This window comes from Stegodyphus dumicola, chromosome 9 (genome assembly GCF_044657685.1).
Source record: "Stegodyphus dumicola isolate Sdum_Otavi_A_Nest chromosome 9, ASM4465768v1".
NCBI lineage: Eukaryota > Metazoa > Arthropoda > Arachnida > Araneae > Eresidae > Stegodyphus > Stegodyphus dumicola.
In genome coordinates this window covers 50,004,507-50,022,545 of record NC_140776.1, presented here as the reverse complement: position 1 = coordinate 50,022,545, position 18,039 = coordinate 50,004,507, and the positions used below count along the sequence as shown (strand labels likewise).

At 33.7% G+C, this 18,039-nt stretch overlaps 1 protein-coding gene and 1 long non-coding RNA gene across 6 annotated transcripts in view; one reads left to right on the top strand and one right to left on the bottom strand.

Moving 5' to 3' along the window:
* Nucleotides 1-18,039, bottom strand: part of LOC146995341 (uncharacterized) — a 470,439-nt gene that overhangs the window by 142,271 nt on the left and 310,129 nt on the right. The window lies entirely within an intron of this gene.
* Nucleotides 1-18,039, top strand: part of LOC118188795 (thrombospondin type-1 domain-containing protein 7B-like) — a 1,066,734-nt gene that overhangs the window by 1,011,059 nt on the left and 37,636 nt on the right. For all 5 annotated transcript variants that reach the window (XM_085823427.1, XM_085823425.1, XM_085823426.1 and 2 more), the window contains one exon: nucleotides 4,003-4,083. In XM_085823427.1, the coding sequence (XP_085679553.1) occupies nucleotides 4,003-4,083 (81 nt within the window). The remainder of the gene's footprint in view (nucleotides 1-4,002; nucleotides 4,084-18,039) is intronic.

Sequence of the window (18,039 nt, the reverse complement as noted above, 5' to 3'; positions counted from 1 at the left end):
TTTAGGAGATTATAAAAATTCTGTTGTCATTCCCTTCTTTCCATCAATTAGCTATAAAGTTGCACATATTTTGCAGAAATTTAACTTTCGGGTTGTTTATTCTCCCATCAATAAAATTCCGAGTTCCATACTGAAGGACCCCATTCCGGATATGAATTCCTGGGGTATTTATAGGATTCCTTGCCAGTGTGGTTTAATTTACATTGGCCAAACTAAGAGAGCCTTAAAATTTCGCGTCAAGGAACATGAGGCATATGTTAGAAAAAAGGAAACACAGAAGTCTTCTGTTGCTCAACATTGTTGGTCCGAAAATCACATTTTCAGTTTTTCTGCTGCCAAAATTATTCAAAAAACATCTTCCATTGGAGAACTGGATTTTCTAGAGGCATTTCACATTCATAAAAATCTTTCTGTTCTAGTTAACGATCCTAATTCCAATCCAAATTTGCCTTCGGCCTTTAAAGAAATTATGTTTTAGTTCTGGTTTTACCAACAGATGGCGCCACTTGCTTATTCTTGTCCAGGCTTTCTTATTTTATCTAATCATTATTTCCTATCTTGTTCATTTGCGGTTTTGCAGCTGAAGATGGTGGTTCGGTAAAACCATAGAAACTAGTCCTGTGAAAATTTTGTAAATATAACGCTGATTTTTGTTGTTTGACTTCTGAATTAGAATAAAATAGTAATGCATTGTTCTGTGAATTTTAATTGCGAGTTTTTTTTTTTCTTATTTTTCCGCAACCTCCTTTAAACGTGTGTATATATAAAAGCAATATATGAAGTTTACCATTGAACATTGTTTGTCTTTTTTTGGTGGCCAGAATAAATTTGACTTTTGAAGACGGTTAGCTGTTTTTATGAGGATCAAGAAACATTTATTCCCTTCTGTGTTTTTTTGCAAAACTCTAATGTCTAAGGAAAGAAGAAAAATATAGATTGTTAAATATGTTGGTTACTTACTCCAAATCTTGTTTGATTTCTTCCCATGGTGACGGTTTTAGAAAACTAAACGTGCGTTAATAATTTTCTTTTTTCAGTATGAGATACTCAACGTCACAAAGACACACGGTCTCAAAACTAATGAAAGAATTTTGTGAGGTGATAGAATACATCACAACAAACATTTTTCGTACCAAAATACATTGTTGCACGTTTTGTGGTTAGAGTAGATGGTATATTTCAGTTCTTCCTACAGTTCGTATGAAGCAAACACAAATAATATCTGGTCTCTACCTATTCATATACCTTTCCCTTCCAAATTACTAATAACGGCACATAATGTGTAAAACTCAGCGGCTGTAAATATCGTGCGTATCCGATTCAATAAAAGTGAAGTCATAGAATGTTTTCTTACAATTTCTAATGTTGGATATAAATTCGAAGGTATTCTTCAGAAATGATAAAATATAGCCATCGTATCGCCAGGAATGGTGCCAGTGATGTTATATAGGCAATAGGCTGGTATATTACTGTGGGAAAGGGGAAGTGAGGCATATGCAGCAAATCTAATGCCAGAATCGAACTGTTTTCATTTCGGGCTAGTGTCAGTTTACCTGTAATCATTCCTGAGTGGTAGATCATTGAAAAGAGATGGTGTACTTAACTCTAAAAGTTGATTATTTCACTGAGAGAATATTGGAGGGAAAAGGAACAAATGAGAATGAGACCATTGCCTTTTTGGACAAAGTTATGTGAAGGGCTTTGATGAAATATAAAAATAATAAACTGAGAAGCAAAGCCTTAGCACAACAGGGAAGCACATATAATCTAAATACGTAGAAAAAATGTAGTACAAAGTCTTTAATCCGGACGTCCATAATCCGGAATGATCTATAATCCGGACCTCAAAGCTACAAACTTTCTGCGCATGCGTAGCGTTTACGCATGCGCGCTTTAATGTATAACGGACGGTAAAAGCTAGGCTAAAATTATCTAATTATCTATTTCAGTTAATGTTGCAGAATGCGTTCTTCCTCAATCTTCTAATTGGATCCAGCTTATTATATTTCGCAGACTGTTAGGGCAATTTTATAGAAAGGAAGCTTGAAATTTCGGTTATGTCAAAAAGAATTTCCGATTCCGGAGCTGCCAAAGGATCTACAAATCGAAAGCATGTTTCGATATCCATCAAACAAAAAGTGGAATTGCTGCAAAAAATGGATAAAGGCATGAAGAAAGTGACAGAGAGGTTAGTGAAAACGAGAAATTGACAAGTTAGTCGGTATTCTCAGCACAGCAATTACAGGACTTGAACAGCGAAACTTTGTAGCTGAACACGAAATTGTGTCTGTTTATAGAATTAAAGAGAAAGTATTAGCACATAAAACGAAGCAACTAAAAGAACTTACATTGAAAGAAATTTGTAATAAAGTAAACAAAATAATATTAAGTTTTTTTGTGTAAATTTTGATACCTTTTAGATAATAATTGCTCTTTATTTCATAAATTACGGTTTCATACTTTTTATTTTATAATTTCTGAATGCCATCTTACCAGATTTAAATAAAATAATTATCTATAATCCGGAAAAAACCTTAATCCGGAATCGAAGTCCCGACGAGTCCAGATTAAAGACTTTGTACTGTAAAACAAGTACAAAACCGTAACAATGATAAGAAGAACTATGGCTGGTAAAAGAGGAACCATCTCTCTTACATGCGTTCAAAAGGGCCTTTTCTCTTTTCATTGCAAAAAGCAGTGCCTGTAGGAAAAGTTCCTTCAAATCTTACTCATGTGGTCTTGTATTCTATGATGAAAAACATTTACGTAGAAGCTTTCTATTATCCTCTGATATTTGTTCCATTATAATTTTTTAAATGTTTTGTCTGCAGCATTTTCATTACAAATGACTATATGCATCCTTTCATTGTAGTAGCCTAGTCATGGCAAAAACTTATCTCTTCTTTAGTCTTGATTGAATGTGTAATCCGAAGCCTAAGTCCATTAAGTATTGAATTCCAAGTCGATTCAAAATACACTTCCAAACAATGGATTCGGTGCTCAAATGGCTAACAGCGTTGTCCACAGATTGCGACCATAGCTTTCACTGTAAAAATAGCCATTTCAGGGTCTTTTCTCCTGTAAGGCTTGCTTTGTAACCATAGCAACAGGTGCAGCAAAGAGCCAGGTCTTTTAATTGATTCTTTCCTACTTCATCTCTGGTGGACATATTTCGCTTGGTGAAATGCACACGAATGAAGGCTGACGTGAACTGTAGTCTCAAATGAAAAGGTCGGAAGAGCCTTGAAATCTGTCGGAAGAGCCTTGAAGTGCCTATTTTAAAGTATCAGACTCTAAGAGAGGTAAAGGGGGGACCTTTCCGTATCTTTCCTATGTTGTCACATTAGTAACTGAGGATGTGATCACGTCTGCTTCTTTCAAACTCGAATTTCATAAGCGATATCAACGTCATTACATTCTCTTGAATTATCACCTTTGAACATTTGCTTTCAATACAGTGTCACAGCATCTTCTAGCATTCGACTATCACTATCGCATAGCATTCTCGTACACGCACAATGTAAGTACAAAAACTGTATTCAATACTGAGTCTCAGATTCGATGTGGCCATTTAATACTACCACTTAATTAGGGAACTTTCTGATGCAATCACTTTGATTTGATTCAGTATGATAGATTCGGGGCTGAAGCAGCTAATGGTATTTGATTCGTTCCTCACGTAGTCATCTCTGATTGATACGGTCTTGCTTTGCTATTAAGTCTTGCTATTTCCTTAATTCATGCTCGGTTATAACGTTTGACAAGAGCCCCACATTGCTAATTTATTCTTTAAAAGGTATTTAATATTAAAAAAATTAAATTTGTTCTAAATTATATTAGCTATACTAATCAGATATATTTTCAGTTTTAGAAACTTTTCATCGTAGACAGATTTTTTAGTTCAGAATAAATAGTTCAAATAAAAATTAATAAATTTAAAACAAATTACCGTATTTAATTATTTATTATTCTTCCATAATCATTATTTTGATCTATTTTTAGCTGACGACTGCGGTTTCTTTCGATGGAAAGTCAAGAATGATTCTTTAATATGTGTAGGAAGGTACAGTGTCGTCGTGGAAGGTAAAATGCTTTACGTGTTATTTACTTTTTGTCTCTAAATTCCAAACAATATGCAGGTATTGTAAAGATGCTCTTAGAGTTATAATGTTGTGAACTTTCAACTCAAATTGCTATGTTAAAGATACCATCCGAAAAATTCCTGGCAATCTAAAGAAAAAGAAAAGAACCTTTCTAATTTTTGCCACCTTGGTGTTCAGAAAACATATTGGCCAGCAAGAAGAAGTCAGGTGTTATTCGCAAATACACTAATGTCTCGCACATACTGATAATGCCTCGCAAATGCAGATTGCTCTAGGACAGTGATGGCGAACCTATGGCACGCGTGCCACAGTCGGCACGCAGAGCCTCATCAGCCGGCACATAACTAAAATATTACTTCTTTAATCAATAATCACAATAAAATGATATTATGTAATTTAAATAAGTGTTTTAGTCTATTCTTTAACGTTTCATTTGCTTATTTATCTTTACTTAACGGCTTCCTTTTCACTTACTTACGACACTTTAATACCAACCACAAGATTGTTGCCGAACTTGATGAAGCTGAACGGAAGGTGTTTATTGAAGGGAAATTGAGGTATTATAATTACCAAAAAGTTGATTTTTGCAAATATCTTTATAAAAAAAAACCATATAACAACGGCCAGCTTTCAAATTTCACTGTGCCTGACAAAAAACATGGTAAACCGCTCTCCGATGGGGATTTAATCGAAGAGGTTTTGGGCACGCGACCCGACAAAGGTTCGCCACCACTGCTCTAGGATCTTCTGCAGCTGCATGAATAAATATGCAGAGAATAACAGGTGTCAGATACAAGGTGGCCTGACTTCAGAATTTCACTGTTGGTTGTATGGGTATTGCCCTGCTGCACTAATTCTGCATTTCCACCCCCAACGTTAATGGAGAACAAACACCCTGGGTGACCGTCCGTTCAGAGGCTGACGGATACAAAAACATAGTTTATTTTATTTCATTATTTAGATAAATTTTTAATACGCAATACAGCAAACCTTATTGTGTCGACCACCTCCGCAAGGAGACCACCTCTGAAATTAAATAATATTTCTGAGAACACAAAAAAATGTGTTGAACATGACCTGTCTTAAAGGGTTTTCTCCACAGAAGATAAAATTATCAAGAACCGGGAGCAGTCATCGTATAGAAGATTCACTGTAGTTGATTCCGTTCATTAAACTAGGAGGTTTTGAAGACAGTGTTAATTCTTTTAATAATAATTGCCTTATATATTTTGAACTCAAATTTCATTATATTTTCTAAAAGTGCCAAAGCTCTAATATGAAGAATGAAATTCTTATGAGAATTCTTATGGGAAGAGGATCGAAAGGGTATAGCTATTTCAAATTACTGTATTTAGAATCCCTGCTTTATGACTTGCTGGCATATATGTCACATTTTTTATGATATCGTTATCTTACCTCGTTAGTAGAAATATAACACCTGGAATTCTCTGGTCTTGAAGCATCATTTAGTTAATCTACGGTTTACGGCATTATTCTGAGCTTACAAAGTGCCTATTCTCTTTAATGACTCTTCTTCTAAAGAATTCTTTTTTATATTCTGATGGAGAAACTTTTTGCCCCTTGGCCGTCATTTATTGGAAAACTTCAAATGCACAGGAAGGAGTAGATAAAGCTGTCTGCTCCTATGTAGTTTAAAAGAAGTGGCTAGTGATGTCGTATCGAATATTGGAATTCTATAATCTCACATGCTTCTTTGGTTAGTGGTTATCGTTGGAAGATTAGCATTATGGAACAAACTGCTAAGAGGACAAATATTTTGCCTTGGTTTATCACGTTACTATTAAAATGTCACAACTGGCACTCAGAGTGTTTTCTGGCTGTAAAAGTGCCTATTAATTTTGATTAAATAGATTAGATCTTTTTTTTCAGGTGCAAATTATTTTAGACTAGAAGTCTTCTTATATTTTTATCTTTCGATGTGGCTTCTAGGTCTGGACTGTTTCAGAAAAAAAGGGGGGGTCGAAAAAGCATAATTTATCTCATTTTTTGCAACTAGCTTTTTTTATAAATATCGAGGTAAGAACATATTTCTTTCTTGATGCCACTTTCTTCTAAAGACAAATATGTTAGTTGTAATGATTTTCCTTTCTGGAGAAGAGAGATAAAAGCCAAAAATTAGATAAAAATTTAAATTTAAAAATTAAAATGAAGAACAGCAATATCCGAATTTCAGATTACTTCATAATAAGAACCATATGATTATTTTAAGAACCATATGATTCAAAATTTTTAAAACGCAATAAAAATATTAAAATGCTTTACAACTGTTTCACTTCTTTTCTTAAACTAAAACCCACTAGCGACCGAATGGAGACGTTATTGAACATGGTAGTTTAACCTGGGTTCCACTCCAGGCGAACGGGCTGGTTTCATATGCGTTTTTGTTGTTTTTCTCCATATATAATATGCATGCGAGCCAATTTTACCTAGAAAATCCTCATGAAGGCATCCCTCTCCTTAGGCAGATAGCTCTAGCTCGATTGCCATAATCAGATAAACTAAACCAATCTTAAACTAAAATGATATCTATCATTGCCACCTCATAAAAATAAATTTTTACAGTAGAATATCGTTAAAATTGAACTCAAAATAAATTTCAGCTTGAAGAACTCCAACGTTCTATATCTATATTTCTTTCTTAAATATAAAGCGGTATAAACGGAAACCTGTCAAACTATTAAAAGTGTTCATTACTGTTAAGAAAAAAAAAATTGAGGAAAAGAAATTATGATGAGCCTTGAAATATGTATAATATTATGAAAAGTTATCACTATTATCAAATTTACATTGGATGCAGACGATAATGCGCACGAAAAGAAGAAATAGAATTTTTCAGTCGATTTATTAAAGTTGTGACAAACTATTTTATTTATGATACTTGAGATACAAAATAACATTTGTCTCAAAAATTTGTTAAGAAATCCAGATAAAACTAATTTTCAAATTATTAACTGAATATTGCATTCAATAATACATTTTTATAGCACCGAAGATAAATGATAGATCTTATTCATCGTCAATTGGCAAAAGCGTTTATTTGTAAGATTTGATTTCGTTTACTTGATTATGGCGCATAGTACACGATTGATATCTGCCAAAGGGAAGGGATGCCTTCCTGGAGGGCTTTCTAAAGAAAACTGGCTTGTATTCACGTTATACATGGGGAAACCACGAAAACGCCCATGAAGCCAACCCGTTCACTTTTTTATATCCAGGTTAAACTACTGGTGTTCAGCGACGTTATCGTTTGGCCGCTGGTGAGCCCTATTTGTAAAGAATTATGATATTCCTCCCAAGCGAACTATCGTCATATAGTGATTCGCACATACAGTTTGCAACTGAATGATCCGTGTTTCGATTCATGTCAAGAAAGCAGTTAATTTTTCATATTTCTCACTCCGAAAAGCCGTATAATGCCTATGGAATTATGTAGTACGCGAATTCATCGAAATTTTAAACGTAACACTTGTTTGAGGTATTAATGAATTATAAACATAAGCCACAATAGGCTAACAATGCTTGCAGTTTTTCAGTTTTCCTTTACAAAACTATTCAAATATTCCAGAGGATTCACACGTTGCGTTGCGCACGTGAAACTTTTAGAAATTGTGGAAATTCCAGAATAGATGTTAATGCCAAATTGTTTCAATGGAATGTTCAAATTGTACGTTTCTATTACAAATAGTATATCATTTAAAATTTCAATTGCAGTTTATGCTGTTTGTTTTAAAAAGCATTTGTTTGATGCAAGATGGCGATGAGATTTCCCCAAGTAGAAGGAATTTTTATGATTGAGCATCACTTCGCAACTTATTGGTACAGAAAATGTGAAGCGTTTAAACAGGCGTTCCAGAATTTTGGGAATTTAGTGAAACAATGATTTCCCACTTAGTAACCTGATTTTGAAAGTTGAAGCGTACATTGTAGGAAATTAAATGACCGTCTATATCGTCTGACTTTGATAAAAATGGACGAAGTCATGAATAAAATGTTGTGGTTACCCACAAAAAACGTTACACAGACAACATCGCAATCAAATTTATGCGTACAGCGTAAACTGCAACTGAAACACTAAATGACATACAGCGTGGTTATAAAATAAATTTCCTTCCTAGTTTAAAGTTCTCTGCAGTGTAATTTAACGGACGGAATAAAACCAAATTTCATATGCAGACTGTGGAAGGCATAGGGAGATGAATTCAAAAGAAAAAAAAGAAAGTACCAAAAACCGCCGGTAAGAGAGATTTTGGCGCTGTAAGAGCCGAGAAGTAATCAACAATTGCAAAAATGCGTAGAAAATATATTATGAAAAATGTTATTAATGCTTGAATAATAAAAAATGCATAACGTACCATCCGAAACTCACAGAAAATAATCTTTTATTAATCAACAATAAGGTCCCGTGGACCGCGTGTAACATTCTCGATGTGCTGACCTTCCTTAATAACAAGATATTGCATGCTGTGTACGATGTTCTCTACCTGCTGCGTATAAACTGTCAGCTCCGATATTTGTAACAGATCGTCTTATGTTATCTTCCAAGGAACTCAGGTTTATAACTTCAGTATACACAATGGAAAATGTTTTCCGTCGGATAATACAGGCTGATGACTCTCTTATTACCGAAATGCTAGACTAAAATATTTTGTACTGAACAAAGAATATGTGGACGTGCTCCATCTTGCATTAAGTTATCGAGTCCACGCACTGTCTGCCGCAATTCAGAAATTTTCTAGCGTTTGCCGATATTTCTCAACATTAACGGTGCAAAACGTATGGGTTCTACTACGAAATCGACCGTAAATCTACACCACACGGTTGCTTTTGCAAAATGCAGTCACACTTGATGGATCACTGTGAACCGTTCTGATGCCTAAATTCAGATGTTAAGCACTGATGGAGCAAATCAGATGAAAAGGAGCCTCATTTCGCACAACAGTTTTTCAATTTTTAATAATTGTCAATTTGCATTTGGTCAAGAAATGTTAACTCGAAATGTCAGGCACTTATAATCTGTCATTCTTAGTTTTTGGCTACGACTGATCTTATATGAATGGAAATGCAGTCCTGCAGATCGGTTTAGCGAGCTGTGGCACGGGCGCTTGGACCGCTGCTCGTCCCTGTGTTCTCGAAGCTGCAGAAGCAAATTCTATTACTGCAACGTCTGATACTGCTTTAATCCTCTGCCAAGTATAACTCTTAGCAATCCAGTTTCCTATAATTTTTCAATCGTAGTTCTGAGTGCTATAATGGGCATTGGACTTTCATGCATGTTATGAAGCCTTCTGAATTCTGTAAGAGTTGCCGCGGCATTGGGCTCTCTAGTGTAAAACAGCTTTTCGAATGAAGCACGCTCAGGTAAGGTAGGACGCATATGAAGCACATATTAGCAATCAATCAAAAAACTGCTGACTCAACATTGCAAGGATCCTAAATTTTACTAATGTTTATTTTATTTTAAATCTTTACTATCACTTCTTATCTTCTACTTCCGGCCAGAATTAAAAGCTTTAACTTATTTATGCAAATTTGTCTTGCTAACGCCAAGTACTTAAGTTGTGGCTTTTTGCCAAGCAAGAGAGAGAAAAGAGTTATTGCAAGTCACTTGCCATAGTAGTTTTACTCGGTTGCTGGTTGCCTTCAAGGCCAGAGGTTTAGTCCTCTTGATAAGTTCAAACGTATCGTAGTTTTAGCAGCTCTCTGTACTACATACGGATTTTGTTAAATAACGGCCAATCTTAAAGCTAGGCACTTGTATATTAATTAATTAAGTTATTTTTAGTTAGAGTTTTAGTTAATAGTTTTATAGTTTTATATTCTTACGTTCAGACCACAAGTGGTTGGTCTCTGTATTCCGAAATTCCGGAAATCTCTGTAAAGATAGAAAAATAAAGGGTTTCGTATACCCTTCCTGCGTGTATTGTCTACTTCACAATTTATTGAACATAGCTTGAGTAAGCTCCCTGTTCCGACTCAGGACAGTTCATGTTTCCAAAGCAAGTTAAGAGGAACACAAGTCCTGATAACATGACCGTTGACCATGGGTTCAGTCGTACAACCACTTATAGATAGTGATGTTCCTGGCTGTTGGCGGTTAAATGTGAAACAAACGCAGAGCTCCGCCGATAAATGCGAGAGACTTATAGCTGCTCCAGCTAGTGATGGAAACTGGCAATCAGAAATGAATGCTGAAGTCTACATTTGTCTCTAAGTGGCAATAAGCATCAGCATACGTAGTCATTGATAAACACAGCAATACACAAGTAGTTTGGGGAAAATAAAAACTGGACCATAGATACAAAACATTAAAAGAGATAAAACTTGGATCTTGAAATAACATACAGAGCTGAATTTTTAAACGCAATATGAGAAACTAAATACACATTCTCTGAGAATACTAAATCATTTTAAATAACCAGGTGCACTCTTTTAAATACTATATGCAATATATACAGTCCCAGATTGCTGTGATAGTTAAGCAGTATTGCGATGGATGATTCGAGACCGTTTGAACGGATGTTCGGCAGTTGGATCGTAATCTGCCAATTTGACAATATGTGTAAATTCACATACGCTGTTCCCTTTATAAAAAGAGTGAGCGGCACTGCTGTCATGTATCCAATAGCAAATTTGCGTAATCTGTTGAGATTGTGCAAATTTTATAGTGTGTGCATGGACAGCAGCGTCAAAATCTCACTCGAAGCCGACTTTTAGTGTTTTTTTTTTTAATTATCCGAAAGTCATCTCCCCATGCCTACTACAGTTTGTATATGAAATTTGGTTTCATTCTGTTCATTTCTTTTAACTGCGAAAGCCTTTAAACAGGGAAGTCTGTTTTATAACTGCTATATATTACTTTTTACAGTATAGAGGTTTATCATTGGAATAACTTACCATTAATTACCATTACTGTTGGACCAATTAACATTACTATTGGAACAACTCACCATTAATATCCTTTTTGAAACTTCCAAAAGTTTTGAAATTTTAATGTAGGCGTCTTTTGACTCACAGTATAGTAGAAAACCCAATGTCTGAAGTTCTGTAGAAGTAGTTTGATTTCTCAGGTAAATGAAATCTTAGGGAAAACGGAAAAAGCTTCAATTATTTCAAAGCAAAAGTTAAAAGACTAATAAAAAAAATTTCTAATTTACGTGTTACATGCAAACCTATTTACGCTGGTACTTTTGGCATCATCCTAATTCTTGAGAAAATTAAAACGTCTGTGTCAGCATGATTAACATGCTTGGATGAAACTAAGAGAGCTCTGAAATTTCTGCTTTACTGACGTCAATTTTTTACGTGAGAACTGGAGAAATTGATAAATCTTCTACATAAGAAACTGATGAAAGTTCTTCTTCAAAAATTATACAAGAATCTCAGATGCATTGTGCATTTAAATTGGTAATCGGTGCAATGCTAATGCTGAATTTTGCCTATCCTATTAATTTCATAATAGGTTAAATTTGATAAAAAATTTATATTAGCAGAACATTTATTTTAAAGAATTCTTTACTACTATAATAAGGGTAAAGGTTTTTGAATCCATCCTTGTCTCCCTTATATTTCATTGAATTTCCATTTTAATCTCTACTTAAAGTTTCTTCAGTTATGGTGCTGGTCCACTCAAATGTCACGATTCGTGTTGTGTCATCTACGAACGAAAAAATCAGTTATCATAAGACGAAACTTCGGAGAATTGGGAGAAATTTTTCTCTAATCAATAACTGAAGGAAAATGGTAGGAGAAAAATGTCCTAGGCTAAGCTGTTGAAAAACCAGGAAAAGATTGGCGAGAAGGAATTAAAGGGTGGAGGCAGAAGCAGAAGAAAAGTACTCCAGAGCGAAATTTAATGGCCGACTCTTTTTTTTTCCCCGTAAAAGCAAAGGTAGTATTCCCTTATTATTATTATTTTCACTGCCATTATTCGGCCTGAAGGTTGTCGGTCGATAACCGCTACCAAGATTTCTGGAAAAATAATTGCTAGGCCGAATTTATGCTGATGTGCTCCTTCTGGAGGATTGGGGATTGCACGTCATTAAAGTTCAAACCTAGCAGAATGCATTGATTGTTTTTGAATTGTGGGGAGAAAGTTAATCTTTTACCTTAAGTATTTATAAACGAACTCGAAAAATACATATTTATTGTATTAGGCTTAAGACTTGAACATATATCTATTCTTTTTCATACCTGAGAATAGCCATGTCTGATTCGGTCTTTCATGTTATCTTGTCCAAGTAGTATTTTGGCTGCTGTTACGAAGAAACCATTCTTAATAATAATGCTTTTCAACTGCATTTTTAAATATTTCGTAATCCATTATAAAAGTAATATCTAATGTAGTTTAAAATGTTTCCAAAACTCGAAATAAGCTTTAAATATACCATACTGCATATTCTAATGTTGATTTGCTAAATCAAAGACAGAGCATATTAAATCTCCTAGCATGTTGTCTACCAGAGGAATGCAAAGTCAAATAAATGTGAAAATGATCAAATGTTAACGCTAAAAATTCATCAGTGGATGGTTGTACTGTATCCATTGTTTTCTTTTATGATAAAAGGTATCGTTTAGTACTTTCTCCAACTTCTTTTGCTGTTTTTTCCGCACAGCCTCTCTTCTTCGGAGTATTTGTGGCTCAGTTATTTATAATACAGAAAATTATTCATTTAAATCTTTGGTAACATTCGTACCCGATTTTAATTCACTAAAAATCATTCCAATGGAATTTGTTCACTTCCTGATCCTTTATCTTGTTGTTTGAATTCGGAATCATAAATGTTTCCCATTATTTTTCTTCAAACTCTTTTCTGAACTTTTCAAAGTCAAGTAAATAAAAAAAAATTATAGGCCCACTTCTGGAAAACTCAAGTCTACTGAACTTCACCTAAGACGATCGTCTATGGATCCAGGCGATTGACATATTTTGTAGAAGTGGTTGTTAGAGAATGTTCAATACCGATGTTTATATTCTCAATTCGTGGTCATTTTCAAAGCACACGAAAAGTTCAATTTTTATCTGCTAAAAATGTCAATATTGTTGCAGATTCTAAAAGAATCTATTAATCCGGAAATAATGGGACATCATTGAGCTTGATTAAAGGCAGAATCTACTAAGTTAAAAAATATCACTTATGCAGTGAGATTTAAGATGTTATCTGTGGTTTCTTGATTAAGACATGACTGATATTGTAATAAACGGTTTCACGCATTATCATCGAAAATAGGCCAAACATTTACACATACTGGAACACAAAACCTTCATGAGACTCGTACCTTAATTTCTGCTCCATTTAAAGACGACTGAGGAAACGTAACATGACATGTACTCCATTAAGTTCGGTGATTAATTATCTTTCGCCATTTGTAGTTCATGAATCAGTATGAAGATTTATTTTTACAAATTTTCCTAAAGAAAAGAATATGATGTGGACACCACATGACTTCCTTCTAGGCTTATTAAATTATACACATTTTTGCTGCCTTTCATTTAAATTTATTTTCTAGAATTTCATTAGAGATGTATTTCTCATTCAATTAATTCAGTTCTCAGTTTACGACAAGGCAAAAGAACTCAACACACCTTCATTTAAAATTGAAAAATATAGAAAAACACAAAATACCAAATGAAGTTAAAACAGTTAAATCTTTTTTTTTTTTTTTTTTTTTTTTTTTTTTTGAATTATAATTAGAATTTCTACGTAAAAATAAGCGATTCATCCAGCGGGCAAAAAGGCAGATTTCTCGGTGCACGAAACTGAAAGTTTACATTTTGTCCCATTCATCACAATTCCATCACCATGTATCTCACGCCCTATTTGACACACTTTTCCAATTAATAGGAAATGCATATTTTCTCTACATCCGGTCAGTTTTGAAGGTCCGGATCCCATTACTCATTTGGTTTTTCAGATTTTATGACGTCAGGGGTATTTCTGGGCATTTTCACAGGTTCTCTGATACAACACGAATTTTAAATATTTTTTTAAGTTATTAAATCTCAATTAAACTAATATAAATGTTAGGAGGAACTTCCAGTAAAAATATTCTTATGAAAATGAAAAAAAGCTGACGGCACGTCACAGTTACGTATAATTTATTTTATTTAAAAAATATTCAAAATATTTATGCCATCTCTAGCCTTTTGTCACTTTTTATTAACTGTAAACTGCCAATATTTCATATTTATCATCATCAAGGCATGTCTTTTTATGAATAAAAAATATATTTTATTATAGGATATTAGAATCTATTGTCAAAAAATTTTACAGCATAAATTAAATAAACAGCTAAATGACTAATTTAATACTAATAATAATAAATTAAAAATTTTAAAAAAAGATATAAAATAAAATTTTATATCTTTTTTTAAAATTTTTAAATGTAAACTAAATATAAAAATATAAATAAATAAGAAAAAATTTATGTAAATTACAATAATTAGTAATGAATTTATGAAATTGTAGAGACATTAGGTATTTTTCTTTTAAAGCAAGAGAGAGGAAAAATAAGCAATGCCCTCGCCGGGACTCGAACCACGTACCTCCCGAATACGCGTCGAGCGTGCTGATCACTACACCACGAAGGCATGCTAAGAAGGCCTGGGAAATGCCTTTTAAAATAATATAATGTGTTAGAATAAAAAAGTAGAAGTATCTTCAAATAAATTTGAAGGGGGGGGAAGAATGAGAAGAAAAACAAATTGTAACGTGGGAAGCTAAAGTGAGACATAGCTTCTACTTCTTCTTTGAATTTACCACTGTCCTTTCTTATTGTGTGGGCATTTCATCTTTGTGCTGTAAATATTCTCTTAGCTTCTATATCCAAATTTAATCTCTCCTATTATTTTATGTACTTGTACAATCTGTACAAAGCTTACAAAATAGAATATAGTAATAATGATTGAAATTAGAATTTTTCGGTGGGAGAAGAATAGAAATATGTATTTTCAAGACCTCGCAATTTATATACGTATGATACTTACTATGGTATTAAAGCTTTACCTAGATGCTTTAATATGCGTAACATGATACTGCGCTAGAAATCTAGGTTTTATTTGTGCTTTAGTTAATTAAAAATGTTCTTCATTAAATTAATTGATTACTATAACAAAGCTATTAAAATTTGCAATTTTTTCCCCGCCTGTAAAGAATTTATACCGCACGTCTTTATTCACAGCGTGAAAATTTTTGGTGTATATTTTTTATTTTATTTTCTGTCACAATCGATCAAGTTATTTTTTTTAAGTAGGAAGTAATTTCCCTGGAATTTTAGAAGCAAATTCCATTGTTCTCTATGCAAAAAAGTAGAAGATGGTTTTTAAATTTTGTGTTCTGGAGAATGCATTTTTTTAATTTTAATTTTACACGTTTTAACGAACATTGTCTTTTAAATTATCTAGATGCACTTTTCTTTTTTTTCCCTACTTCTTTTCCCCAGAAATTTAATTAGAATTCTGAGATATTAATAAAGCAAAAAAAAATAGGTCTGCTTTCTTTTCAGAGGAAACAACAAAAAATAAACCAATAAAAATATGAAATATTTGTGTGAAAACGTTGCTTACAACTTTTAACAAAAAAAATAGTTTTCAAACTATTTAACCGCTAAAATGGCAATTTTGTTTTACAGGTTAATTTTATTTTAATCAAAAAAGTGTTATTTTTTCAAAAGGAAAATTATTTTCAGACTCTGCAGATTTTGTTATTTTTATTATGTCAAGGATAATAGTTATATTTAAGCTTCAATACAAGTTATTTATATAATAAAAGGTAATTTCAAGTTGACTGATTATATTTTAATCAGTTGGCCAGTCTCGTAAATAATGGTATCCAGAGAATGCTGTCGCATAGGGTCCCGAAGGCTTAGGGTACCGTTGATTATTCTGCAGAATTACATTTACGTATTTTAACTTAAAAGAAGACGGGTTTTCTACACAAGTACTGTAGAAAAATTATCATTAAAGACATAAAGTGAGAAATTTAAGACCAGAAATTGAAATTCATAATTAATAAATTTCAAATAATCATATAAATGCAACAAAGAATTTTAAAATGTTAAAACCAAAACATTTCAAACAAGCATTATCCCACTTCAAAAAATTTTTATGAAATTTAATGAAAAATGAACAAAAACAGAAGAGGAATTCAATTGACCTTAATGTCACTGCATCAAGGCGGAGGAACACTGAAATTAATTGAAACCTTTTCTCTACAAAATGCCTTGTTTTACTGTATCCAGAATTAGCCGATGAACCATTTCAATGTATATTTTCACCCGAAATTCTGGCCGTTCCCCAAAGCAAGGAAAAAACAAAGTAAATTCTTTGAAATAAATATATATATGTCATAATTTCGAAGCACAGTCGCGATCGCTGATTGGTAGGGCGAGAGAAAGAACTTGTTATCGGACTAAGTTCGGTCAATTATCGTCTTTATTTCCACGCATAATAAAAAAACCTCTTAGTAGATATTTATCCAGTCATAATGAAATCCAATATACTTCTATGATTCAATCATAATGAAATATGATAAATTTATATGTACATTGGATTTTAACAAAAAATGACGCAGGCATTTTTAAAGAAGCGTAGCGGGGGAATATTAGCAATGTAGAACCTAGCAGAATAATGACGTAATTATTGCGTCAAGAGTTTTGATACTAAGTTTGGTGTGATTGCAGAGGCAAGCTATGATTGCTTAATATTAGTTTTAGTTGTCCTTTTCCAGTAGCCTTACATAACATAGAAAGATCTCTAATTTGGGAGAACAGATGAATTTTAAGGAGAGGGCACCGAATCTAGAATGTTAATTTTGGGATCGCCAATTATTTTTAAAGCATCTATCGTATTTGGTGATATCTTGGGTATATATATATTGTTACGAAATATAAAGGCGCGGTGGGATAGCTTCCCCGCAAAGCAGTTTTAGGGTTGCCATAAAAGGGCAGGGGAATGCAGGGTTGCCACTTTTGGTGAGAAATCACTCATTTGACGAAAAATTGGCGATATGCCATGGACGGATGGAGAACCATCTGGAGCGAATTCTTACCGGTTTAGCCCAGAATGTTCTCGAACACAAGCCGAAAGCTATATAAACCCTGCTGGTCCAGAGTACGTGTTAGTGTGTCTCATCTAGTTAGTCCGTGCGGAGACGATCGAGTTGACAGCCGGCCAGGGAATGCCCAGTGCATCGAAGAGTCTTTTAGTGTATCGCGGTTAGTGCTTCGTCGAGAGAGTGTGTTGAGCTCCGGGAACGACTGAATCGAAGAGTCGGGAGCTGTGCTCTGTGTGTCGTCGAGGTCATCGCGAATTGTAGCTTGGAGAGTCTCGAGAGTACGTGGAGTTCCGAGAACGACCGAGCAGAGTCGGGAGCTGTACTCTGGTGCTTTGCAGTGAAGCTGTCTCCATCATTATAGCATGATAGAGTGAAGGCTGTGTCCTGATTGTGTCAGCGTGTTTATAGTAGTTCTTCGACGACTGTAACGTAATTTTGGAGCTGTAATGATTAATATTGGCTAAATAAAGCGTGATTCGATATTTTATCAAGTAGGGTCGTAATTATTCACTCCAAATCCATACGAACCCCGTACGAACGTGAAGGAAGAAAATAAGGTAACAATTATATATATACATATATAATTAATATATGTATATATATATATATATATAATTTAAAAAATTTTTAATTTAAATTTTAACAAACACGTATAAAAGTAAAAAAGCAAATTTAAAGCCAAAATAAAGAAAAAAAGACAAAATAATTTAATTTTTTTTTAAATGTGTAAACATATAACATAACAAAGATAGCAGCTTGACACTCAACTTTACCTACATAAGCGTCATCTATATAATTTAAAGAACACACTTACTTCTCTTTAACAACACTTTTGCAGACCCCAGCACTCATATAGTAGGTAA